General features: G+C 50.7%; 1 protein-coding gene and 1 pseudogene across 2 annotated transcripts; both read left to right on the forward strand.

Annotated features, from left to right (window-relative positions):
• The first annotated feature begins 5,595 nt into the window (after nucleotides 1–5,595).
• On the forward strand, nucleotides 5,596–10,245 carry LOC123180194 (UDP-glycosyltransferase 86A1). 2 transcript variants are annotated; one of them, XM_044592165.1, is made up of 3 exons: nucleotides 5,596–6,172; nucleotides 8,732–8,921; nucleotides 9,122–10,245. In XM_044592165.1, the coding sequence occupies exons 1-3, from the start codon at nucleotides 5,816–5,818 to the stop codon at nucleotides 10,018–10,020; spliced, it is 1,446 nt and encodes a 481-aa protein (XP_044448100.1). In that variant the 5' UTR covers nucleotides 5,596–5,815; the 3' UTR covers nucleotides 10,021–10,245. The 2 variants fall into 2 exon arrangements, with proteins under 2 accessions (XP_044448100.1, XP_044448099.1); XM_044592164.1 differs by lacking the exon at nucleotides 8,732–8,921 and having other exon boundaries at nucleotides 5,608–6,350.
• On the forward strand, nucleotides 10,051–11,554 carry LOC123157621 (UDP-glycosyltransferase 86A1-like; annotated as a pseudogene).
• Nucleotides 11,555–12,185: the final 631 nt, after the last annotated feature.

The raw sequence follows: 12,185 nt of genomic DNA on the forward strand, positions 1-12,185 counted from the left end.
ATTTAAGGAGTTCAAGTTCCTTCACAATGCACTGTATCTCATGAGCTTGTTCAACCATAGAACGGTTATTCACCATCTTGTAGTCATGAAAACTCTCCATGATGTACAGTTCACTGCCTGCATCTGTTGCACCGAATTTTGCATTCAGTGCATCCCACAGAATCTTTCCGTCATTTATGTGCATGTACACATCACACAGACGGTCAGCAAGAACACTCAGAATGCATCCCACAAACATAGTATTGGCTTCCTGGAATTTTCTCTGATCTTCGTCAGTCATTCCCTCTGGAGCACCAACACTAACGTGGAAAACTTTCAAAGCAGTAAGCCAGAGCGTGGTCTTCACCTGCCACCTCTTAAAGTGCACACCGGTAAACTTATCCGGCCTCAGTGCATCAGCGAATCCAGCCATAGTTAACTCAGGAAATTGCCTACACTTAGGTTTTTGGATTGTTGGAATATTAGGCAAGTTCATGATTAATTCCAGTAAATAATTCATGACTAGAAGAGATACTGGCATGCAATAATCTAGCAAACTAGAAGAACAACAAGACATGCATAACAGCAGCAAACACGTAACAATAGCTGTAGAGACAGACATGAACAGAGGATGTTGGACGTACTGATCGTTAGCTATTATGGGTGCGACGGTGTTGATGGCGATGTTGGCGACGATCTGCTGCTGACGGCGATGAATACGACGATGAGTAGCACCGCCCGACTTGGACGGAAGACAACCCGTGATGACGAATTTGAGCAGTCGCGCACAGCGCTTCCCAAAAACCTAATTCGTCCTCTCCCGGTGCAGGATCGCAAAGACGAACGGTTCCGGAGACCTGCTCTCCCACGCGCCGATGCACGCCGGCGTTTGGGATGGAGTAGACTACGACGGCGGCGCAAGTTGTGAGATGAGGCAAAACCCTAGGTGTTTTCGGTGTGTCTTTGGCCGCAGCCGGTAGCTGTATATATATATTAGGACCAGAGGCGGTATTGTGTCGCGATCACAATCCTAAACCGACTCGGTTTCTAATTCGTATACTTACCGGACAAGAAATCAAAAACTTGTCCGCCAAGACATAAAAATAAAACGGCAAAAGGAAGCTGCGCTCCTGCAAAGAGACGGACCGGATTTCGGCGGACCATTCACGCGCATGTCGCATGTACGCGCCGCCTCGCCTCGCCTCGCCTCGCCTCGCCACGGCCCGGCCCGGCCCGGCAAGGCGAGGCGAGGCGAGCGCGCGCGTGTAGTTTTCCCTTTCTCTTCTCACACACCACTTAGAGTGGTGGAGAGAACCCACTATATAAAGAGGTCCAACTCTTCTTCAACTTCCGGGGTGGGACTAAACTTAGCACCACCACTTGCCATTTTACACATGGGCTTTGAGATTTCAGAAATTACTCTGGGCCTAGCCCATTAATTCTAACATGGGACTCCCTCAAGGTGCGCTTCGTCGGCGCCGATCGGGTGCGGGCGGCCCGGCTCGCTTCGCTCCGCGGCGAGTTTGATCAGCTGCGGATGGCGGACGGCGAGGACTTGGACAGCTTCGCTGGGAAGCTCGGCGCCATGACGACACGATACGCAGGCCTGGGGGAGGTGCTCGACGACGCCGCACTCGTGAAGAAGCTGCTGGACTCGGTCCCTGACCGCCTCTACCCCGCCGTCGCCGGAATAGAGCAATTCTGCGACGTGGATGACATGGCGTTCGAGGAAGCCTTGGGGCGGCTCAAGGCGTTCGACGAACGGACCCGGCGTCGCGGGCAGGACAGCGGCAGGCGCGACGGCGAGGAGCTGCTGTACACTGCGGCACAATGGGCGGCACGGCAGCGCAAGCAGGGTCGTGGCGGCTTCAACGACCACGACAACGACGGCACGGCGAGCATGGCATCTGGTGGTGGTGGGAAGAGGCGAGGCCGCTGCTACAACTGCGGGCAGCGCGGCCATTTCAAGCGGGACTGCACAAGGCCGAGGAAGGCGGCGGCAGAGTGGGCTCTTCTGGCGGACGTCGGCGTCGAGGACGCCGGTCTCCTCTAGGCCGTGGCTTAGGGGGTGACTGTTAGCAAATAAGCCACGGCGGGGCACTTGTCTGACCATAGTCTGGGTTGTGTCCGACTAGTGTATGGCTTGGCCATGGTCTGGGCATAGTCCGACTGGTGTCTAGGGTTAGTCTGACTTGTGTCTAGGCTTAGTCCAGCTAGTGTACGGGTGCGTGCGTGTGCGGTGAGCGTGCTGGACGCGAGTCCATGGCCGCGCCCAGTCCATGGCAAGTGTGCGTGCGTGCGTGAGTCTATTGGCGAGAGTAGCGGGAGGTTGCATGGCGATCGGGTGCAGCTGGCTTTGTAGGACGTGTTTGTGCGCGTTGTGGGCGCGCCGGGCTTGCGGATCGTGGGCGTGGGAGAGTGGAGCGCGGCGTCGTGCGTGCACGCACGCGTATAAGTCTCCCTCCTGTGTAGTGGGTCAGCTGTGGATTGAGTTCATGCTTAAGGAAAGAAACGTCCGTGCGCCTGCAAATTCTCTGTGTCCACCTATTCCTCCTTCTTCCTTGTCTCCAGCGATCACTGGTGACCCGCAGTTCCGTTTTTGCGCCAATATACGCATCTGGTACACTCTTCCTTGCCCAAATGCAAATGACCAAATGAATGAACCGTGCGGACGCCCACCTGCCTAGAGTACGAACGTACGTCCACTGCTCAACCCTCCCTACACACTTCCTTACCACTCCTTCCTTCCTCCCTGTCGATCTCCTCTTACTCACAGCGTGAGTGTGACACTACCCACGTCTAGCTACGGCCCAGCGCACTCATACTCGCTGAAGCCGTATCCGGCCACATGGCGGCAGACGGCGCCGGCGACCGGACCAAGACGAAGCCGCACGCGGTGGTGATACTGTACCCACTCCAGGGCCACGTGATCCCGGCGGCGCACCTCGCCCTGCGGCTGGCCATCGGGAGGAGGGAGGGCAGCGGATCGAGGCGGGGGTCGCGTCGGTGGGGCGGGGGAGGGGGGAGAAGAGGAGGCAGGCGAGAGGAAGAGAGAATGGGAAATTTTTACTCGGCCGGCGTGAGCTGAAGTAAATATAAGGAGAGGATTAGGGATGGAGTAAATTTTTTACTCCACTAACTATTACAAGACTAGCCACAGTGGGAGTAACTTCAACAGTAATATCGAATCCAACTCAGCAATTTGCTTATGTGGCAATGAGTTAATAAGGAGAGAGGTAGTTTGAATAACTTAGCTAGTTATTGTAACATCACATGTCCCAATGTAATATGAGTCTACAACCTAATAAATGAATTTTTGCATGACACTACATTTATGTTACTACCCAGTATGAAGGTAGTAATATAGTCTAGGGATATGTGTATGTTACTGCTACCTCCGTTTCAGTTTACAAGTCTTGCGCGTATACCTAGGTTGACAATTTTATCACCCTAACATAAACTATATAACACAAAAATTATATCTTTTGAAAGTAGAAACTCCGAAGTTTATGTTGGTATATTTTTTATAATATATGACTTGTATTAGGTTGGTCAAATTGACGACCTACGGGTACGCGCATGCTCTGTAAACTGAGAGAGAGGTAGTAGTGTATGTTACTCTTTATTGTGGCTAATCTAAGAATCGGTTAGGTGTGGTTTAAAGGAGAAAAAAAGTCAAATATACTCTCTTACGGCGAGATAGGACATCGGTTAGAAATGGCCTGAGGATACCATGCATGCATATGGCCAACATGTTTAAGTTAAAAGGACGTGAGCAGCTAATTGCCTTGATTACACTTGCAAGTTTATCAAGTTTGCCAGGCCCTATCCATGCTAGACCTAACTCCTACGAAAAGCTATCTAACTTTCTATCCCTAATCAATAAAGATACATCTCCCCCTGAATTCAACTAGTGGGCCTCCTTCGCTGATTTCATACAATCAAAAGATGCCCCTTAATAATTTACGTTAATCACGTAAGATCTGTTACGTAGGTGTAGCATTTTCTCGTGCTAGCCACTGCTCGCTTGTAGCAGTTTTGTAAGAAAAATACTAGTATGTCAGAAAAAAACAAAATCTGGTTTTGTATATATTTATTTAAGAAACAAGTTCACAGATCTTAAAACTAATTTTTTTCAAGAAAGTTCATGAATTTGAAAAAGGTTCGCAAATTTTGAAAATATTACAAATTTGGAAGAAGTTCTCTGACTTGAGAAAGCATCGCGGATCTGAAGGAAGTTCACGCATTATTTCAAACATGTTCGTAGATTTGAATACTTTTATGCCATTTTGAATTTTTTGTATGTATTCTAAAAATCTTCATCAACTTTTTAAAAATCATGGATTTTGAGAAGTTGGCGAATTTGATAAAAAGAATTGTGAATTAGAAAAATGTGCGCAAAGATCATGATTTAAAAAAAATCACAAAATTGAATAAGGTTCGAACAAAAAATGTGAGTTTGAAAAAGTTCACAAAGTTTGTGACTTTGATAAAACAAGTTCATGGAATTGAAAAAATTGCACAGATTAGCAAAATGGTTCACAAATTTGAAAAAAAAAATCAAAAGTTCGCTAGTGTAGTTAACGAATTTTAAAAATTAGCATGAATAAAAGGAAATGGAAAATAAAATAAAAAAGCAAATAACTAAAAGAGAAAACGGAAAAACAAGGCACAAAAACCGTACCGAGAAAAGCCCGAAGAAAATCGCTCCAGGAAACCACCTATGAGGTCAAAACTTGCGTGATAGATCAAACAGTCAGAATTTTCAGGATCAGACGAAGGAGGTGACTGATCTAAGCTTGCGCGGGTGGACTGATACCTATTCTAATCTGTTACCAATCATCATGCAGTTTATCATAGTCCTCAAATCATGAACGCACACGTCTGCTCTCGTGAGGCAGGCATGTAGGGTTTTCGTTGCGTCATGCCGGGTTGCCTCATCTCCTGTGGCCTTAGGGCCATGATGGTGTGGTGGATCCCGGTCTTTTATTGGTGGGAGGGCTTCGTTTTAAGAGTTGTTTTGAGTTTTGGTAGGGTTTTGTGTCCTGTTCAAGAAGATGAGGCGACAACGGCTCCTTGAAGATGGAATAAGTTTCTCCCCGCCTAGTCCTTGTTCCGATGATGCTTCTAGCGTCGTCGGAAGGCGCGTGAAGGTTTGTCTCTGATGGATCTCGTGAGATTCGGTCGGCGTTTGTGTTCGATGGATCCGGTCTCCTCTATGTTGGTGTGTCTACAGGTTGGATATTGTCGATCTATGCTTCCTTCATCGGCGGCGGTTGTTATTCTGATGCGTTGGTCCTCTAAGGCCTTAGCACGTGGACTTCCCGACTGTCTGCTACAACAAGGTTTTCTCGGATTCGGTGATGGAGGGGCGATGACAGCGGCACGTCTTCGACTCGCTTCCGTGTTTGTAGTCGTGATCTATGAATATGGATGTAATTTTTACTTCTGGCCTTTTTTGTACTACCTTAAAAGTTGATGAACAGATCGGAGGTTTTTCCGGAAAGAAAAATCTTAACACCACATGGCATTTGGTGGTAGACGTTCACGCAATCATGCATTGTCGCCAATGTCCAGCCGCAGGTACGTCATCGTCATGGAGCCCCACCACTGGTACACCCTTCCTTCACCAAATGCAAATCGCCAACTGAATCGGGCGCCCACCTGCGTACGAGCGTACGTCCACCGCTCAACTCTCACGCCCCTCCCTATACGCTCTTGCTGCTTACCATTCGTTCTTCCTCCTTGTCGATCTTCTCTCACTCACAGCGTGTGACACTACCCACGTCTACGGCCCAGCGGGCTCGCACTCGCTGAAGCCGCCGCACCGGGCCACATGGCAGCAAACGGCACCGGCGGCCGGACGAAGCCGAAGCCGCACGCGGTGGTGATACCGTACCCGCTCCAGGGCCACGTGATCCCGGCGGCGCACCTCGCGCTGCGCCTGGCGGCGCGCGGGTTCACCGTCACCTTCGTCAACACGGAGTCGGTGCACCAGCAGGCCGCGCGCGCCCTGGGCGTCGACCGGCGGGGCTGCGACATCTTCGCCGGCGCGCGCGGGTCGGAGGACGTGCGGTACGAGCTGGTGAGCGACGGCTTCCCGCTGGGCTTCGACCGGTCGCTGAACCACGACCAGTTCATGGAGGGCGTGCTGCACGTGCTCCCGGCGCACGTGGAGGAGCTGCTCCGCCGCGTCGTCCTGGACCCGGCGTCCACCTGCCTCGTCGCCGACACCTTCTTCGTGTGGCCGGCGACGCTGGCCAGGGCGCTCGGCGTGCCCTACGTCTCATTCTGGACCGAGCCGGCGCTCATCTTCGCCCTCTACTACCACATGGACCTGCTCGCCGACCACGGCCACTTCAACTGCAAAGGTACTACTACTACAAATTACCACACGCTCATATACATCCCGATGCACCATGCATGACGACGTTGCAAAACCATGCGTCAGGAGTTCATAGTTTTGTGCATGTTAATTACTGAACTAGTGAAGTTCATTGGGCGTCGATCGATCGTAGCAGCATCACATATTTGCATTAGCTTTTTGCTCCTTTCCTTCCAGCCATCGCTGTTTCTTACCACGTGTGTCCCTGGCGGGTCCATAATTGTGTATACGGACAGGAGAAGTGTGCCCCAATCGCTAGGAGGCAGAGCGATGGCGTTTCCTTTTCCTTCTTGTTGGCTTCTTGTGTGTGTGTGGAAAATACCAATTCCATTTCGCCACCCGACTTGGTCCCAACAGGAAAAGTATTCCACTGCACAGGAGACTCGACACTCGACAGTTTACTTCAGAAGAAGGTAGCTGGCCGGCTGGAGGAAGGAGAGAGCACAACAGCCATTGGATATATATAGATCAGACAACTTAAAAAATTAACTCATTACACATACAAATTGCAAGCCAGTTTAGCTGGATGTCAGTCTATGAATATGATATTTGGGTCAGTCAATTTCGGAGGAAGGAAGCAGCAGTCCCCGGCCTGCCAGGGAAGCAGGAGTCTCTGGGTCTATCTTAGGGGTGCAGGGTGCAGGCTTGCTGGATGTCTATCCTAGGGGTGTAGGCTCGCCAGGTGACTATCTTAGCGGTGCGGGGCGTAGAGGATCGCCGGATGTCTATCCTAGGGGTGCAGGCTCGCCATGTGACTATCTTAGGGGTGCGGGGAGTGGAGGCTCATCGGAAAAATCTGTAGGTTTGCTGGGCTTAAAGGGATGGCTGGGGTGGCGGCTGGGAGAAGGGTGGGGCGGCGAGGTTGGCGTGGGAGCTCACGGGCGGCGACGTCAGCCGGTTAGACCGGTGGTAGCTGGGGGTTCGGGCCAGAAGATGAACAGAAAAGGTGTAGAAGAAAAACAGAAAAAAAAATGATTTGGGTTCTGGCCGTTGGTTCGTCGTCGGACAACTGAAAACAAGTCGACTGATCCTAATTCATTTTCAGCCTATTAGTCTCTAGCCAGTCCCATTCCAAGCAACTTACCTGCACGGTCTCAAAACGAAAGCCCGACTTCTCCGTCGCGATCATCGTCAGCTTACATCTCCTCGCAAAAAAAGAAAAAACCTTACATCACTTGCGCATTCTCCCCCCGTACAGAAATGCCAGATATCGTTGCAGCTGGTAAGCCACGCAGTCGTGTAACCACGCCATTCGTCTCGCAACCAGACAAGGTGCGTGCGCGCACCAGATTAACGAAGTACGCAAATTTTGACTAAACGTTGGCAACAAATTTCATAAGCACGAATTGGGCTCGGGCGGCCGGCTAAGAGATAACGACGGGCTCAAGTCTTGCGATCTTGGCACCACGTACCACAATTGGTCAATAATGCGGTCACACCGATGTTGACGACGGGATCATATAAGTGAGAAATGGGAGTGATAGCTCGCGGAACACCCAAGGAATCAGCTAGCTAGAGGTAGGAGATTATGGCGCAAAAGGAGGCCGGCATGGCGATGGGCGGCGACCTGGTGGTGGTTGTTTTTTTGCCCTTAAGTCAATGCTGATTTTTTATTCGTAAAAATTTATATACTAATGCAAAAAAATGTCAAGTTTATTGAAAAAAAACTTCTAAACTTTTTTTGTTTTTTTCTTTATTTATTGTTTTTTTCGTATATGGGGTGTATGTACACCCAACGAACCAAAGAGTATTTCGGGCAACAAACACCACTACTACTCCACTTCAAAGCGGTAGCCAGTGAAAATCAAATCACACCGCCGGATGCCGGCCGCCGGCCGGCGGCTACATAGATAACGACGGATCTCATAAGGTAGTCCCGCCCGACCCCGGCTGAGGTGCGTTCTTGGCACGACGTACCATGGGGTCAATATAAGTGAACCGCGAGTGACAGTTCGCAGGAAACCCAAGGAATTAGCTAGCTAGGGAGTAGTACTAGGTGATAAGATAATGGCGCAAAAGGAGGCCGGCGTGGCGACGAGCGGCGGCTGCAAGGCCAAGCCGCACGCGGTGGTGGTGGTGTACCCACTGCAGGGCCACGTCATCCCCGTGACGCACCTCGCGCTGCGGCTGGCAGCGCGGGGCTTCGCCGTCACGCTCGTCAACACGGAGGCCGTGCACGACCAGACGGCGCGCGCGCTCGGCGTCGACCCGGCCGGGCATGACTTCTTCGCCGGCACACGCGCGTCGGGGATGGACGTGCGCTACGAGCTTGTCAGCGACGGCCTCCCTGTGGGGTTCGACCGGTCGCTGCACCACGACGAGTTCATGGGCTCGCTGCTCCACGCGCTCCCCGGCCACGTCGAGGAGGTGCTCGGCCGCGTTGTCGTCGACCCGGCTGCGACGTGCCTCGTCGCTGACACCTTCTTCGTGTGGCCGGCGACGCTGGCCAGCAAGTTCGGCATCGCGTACGTGTCCTTCTGGACGGAGCCCGCGCTCATCTTCAACCTCTACTACCACGTTCACCTGCTCACCAACAACGGCCACTTCGGATGCAACGGTGAAAAATACGGTGTTTGGAATCCACTCCAATATGCTTATGTTTCAATTCAACAGAGTGCCACTAATATTTTTGCCAAGTACTCTCTCTGAAAAAAAATATAAGAGTATTTAGATCACTAAAATGAGGGAGTAGTAGTAAATTTGGTTGCTGCAAAATGGTTTGCCATGCCATCGATTTTGAAGCTTCCTTTTTTGCAGAGCCTCGGAAGGACACGATCACCTACATCCCAGGCGTGCCGGCGATCGAGCCGCACGAGCTCATGTCGTACCTCCAAGAGACGGACACCACCAGCGTGGTGCACCGCATCATCTTCAAGGCGTTCGACGAGGCGCGGGGCGCCGACTATGTCCTCTGCAACACCGTGGAGGAGCTGGAGCCGTCCACCATCGCCGCCCTCCGCGCCGAGAAGCCCTTCTATGCCGTGGGGCCCATCTTCCCCGCCGGCTTCGCACGCAGCGCCGTCGCCACCTCCATGTGGGCCGAGTCCGATTGCTCCCACTGGCTCGACGCGCAGCCGCCGGGCTCCGTGCTCTACATCTCCTTCGGGAGCTACGCGCACGTCACAAAGCAGGAGCTGCATGAGATCGCGGGAGGAGTCCTGGCCAGCGGCGCGAGGTTCCTGTGGGTGATGCGGCCGGACATCGTCAGCTCTGACGACCTGGACCCGCTGCCCGAGGGGTTCGCGTCCGCCGGGCGCGGGCTGGTGGTGCCGTGGTGCTGCCAGGTGGAGGTCCTCTCCCACGCCGCGCTGGGTGGCTTCCTCACGCACTGCGGGTGGAACTCCGTCCTGGAGAGCGTGTGGGCCGGAGTGCCCATGCTCTGCTTCCCGCTGCTCACCGACCAGTTCACTAACCGGCGGCTCGTCGTGCGGGAGTGGCGCGTCGGCGTGCCTATCGGGGACCGTGGCGCGGTGTTCGCGGATGAGGTGAGGGCGAGGATTGAGGGCGTCATGTCCGGGAAAGAGGGTGAGGAGCTCCGGGAGGCGGTGAAGAAGATGAGGGCGACGCTCGAGGCCGCCACGTTGCACGGCGGGTCATCGCAGCGGAGCTTCGATGAATTCGTTGATGAGCTAACGTGCCGTTGCGGCGGATGTTAAGCTGAGCCGGCCGATGGGCCAGAAGCGCGCATGTCGGGTGTTGGGGAAGTGGCCGCGAATAAGCGTCTTTGTACTCTTGTCTTGTGTGTAGTATGTGCCCGGTCATTGACTCAGTGCCATGTGGTGCAATCGGTAAGTGGTATAGATCATCAATGGACGTGGAATGTGATTCTATTTTCCGTAATGTCTTATGAGTTCCTCATTTATATAGACTTCTATAACCTCCATGATATCAAAGCCATAACATCTAGTTCTACATATACTACTTCCTCAGTAAAGAATACTCCCTCCATACGAAAATACTTGTCCGAGGAATGGATGAATCTAAATGTATTTTAGTTTTAGATACGTCTATTTATATCCATTTCTTCGACAAGTATTTCCAAACGGAGGGAGTATAAGAGACTGTCTCACTCCGTTTTTTCATGACTTTTTTACATCTGTCGAGTCTAGTGTGTGCACAGTCATTGACTCAGTGTTGTGAAGTGTGATCTTGTTTTCTCCGCATATGAGAATTGTCTACAGTCAAATTTCATAGAGTTTGACCATAAAAATATCAACATCTATAATATTAGGTTATATAATTTAAAAATTAAATTTGTGATGCATCTAATGGTACCTACTGATTTTGTATTGTGAATGTATTTTTCTTATAAAATTAGCCAAGCTTTATGAAGTTTGACTTCAGTCAAATGTTATCAGATTTGCTAAATTACTTCTAGATGAGATTTGATAATGTTTCATCTAAGTCCATCTCCGTTTGCTCTGTTTGTGCCTTTTTCTAAGATAAGACTTATTCATTAGAAATAATGGTTAGATTGTTTGTAATAAAAGATACAATCTCGTCTATAAGCTTCTCAAACCAGTCCCTACTGATTGAAAATTTGTGCTTGATTTGTTGGTGCTTGATTTTTGGTGCGAACCTTCCCGTCCAGCACCCACGTCCCGCGCCTGTTTTTGGCTCGTGTCGGCCCATTTGAAGTCGTTGTTTCTACGTTTTTTGGCCTGATAGCGCTCTCAGGGCTTGGGCATGTATTCCTTTTGTCCCCAAGTTGTTTGCCCCTTGGGCTGCCGAGTGGGAAGAGCAAGAGGAGATAAAAGGAGAGGCAGTATCTACTAAAAAAAATGGAGAGCCACTAGCTGATCGCGTCACCTACTAAGGGTAAGATCAAGGACCTAACATCCTCGACCCACCTAGGGCGCCCACACCATCCTTGTAATGTTCCAGGATCGTAGTGGGCGGGAGTGCCCATGCTCTGCTTCCCGCTGCTCACCGACCAGGTCACTAACCGATGGCTCATCATGCGCAAGTGGCGCGTCGGCATGCCCATCGGGTACCGTGGCGCGGTGTTCGCCAACGAGGTGAGGGCCAGGATCGAGGGCGTCATGTCTGGGAAAGAAGGGGAGGAGCTCCGGGAGGCGGTGAAGAAGGTGATGGCGACGCTCAAGGTCGCCACAGCGCACGGCGGGTCATTGCAGCGGAGCTTCGATGAGTTCAACGATAAGCTAACGCACGCGTTGCGGCGGATGTTAAGCTGAGCTATCAACGGATCGTGCAGAAGTGCTGCACGCGGGCATCGGGGAAGTGGCTACGGGTGCAGTTTATAAGTAACATCGTATGTATAAGTGTCTTGTACTCTGTCGTGTGTGATGTGTGCACAGTCGGTGACTCAGTGATATGCGGTGCGATCAATACGTGGTTCATTTTGTGATTACACGATGGAGTGGCTTACTAGCTCACACGACGGAGTCAAATTTGAAACAAGTTCATCAATTTCGATAAAAAGTTCACAAATTTGGAAAATATCATTGATTATGAAAATATTTCATTGATTTAAAAAAATTATCTATTTTGAAAAGAAGTCCATGGATTTGAAAAAAGTTCATTAAATTTGAAAAATTCATCAAATTTGGGCATCAATGTTGAAAACAAGTTCACAAATTTGGATAAAGTTCATTCATATTGAAAAGTTGCATTCTGAAAAATAAAAAATAGAATAATAAAGAATAAAGAAAAAAATAAAAAAAGTAAAACCCAGACAAAACCGATCTAGAAAAAACCATACGAAAGAAAGAAATAAAACCGGCTAGGAAGCTTCACAAAGCTTCCCAAAACTAGTGATTGAAATCCCTATATACCTTTTAATGGGCCGGCCCATGCAGCA

Source organism: Triticum aestivum, chromosome 1D (assembly GCF_018294505.1).
Source record: "Triticum aestivum cultivar Chinese Spring chromosome 1D, IWGSC CS RefSeq v2.1, whole genome shotgun sequence".
Lineage (NCBI taxonomy): Eukaryota > Viridiplantae > Streptophyta > Magnoliopsida > Poales > Poaceae > Triticum > Triticum aestivum.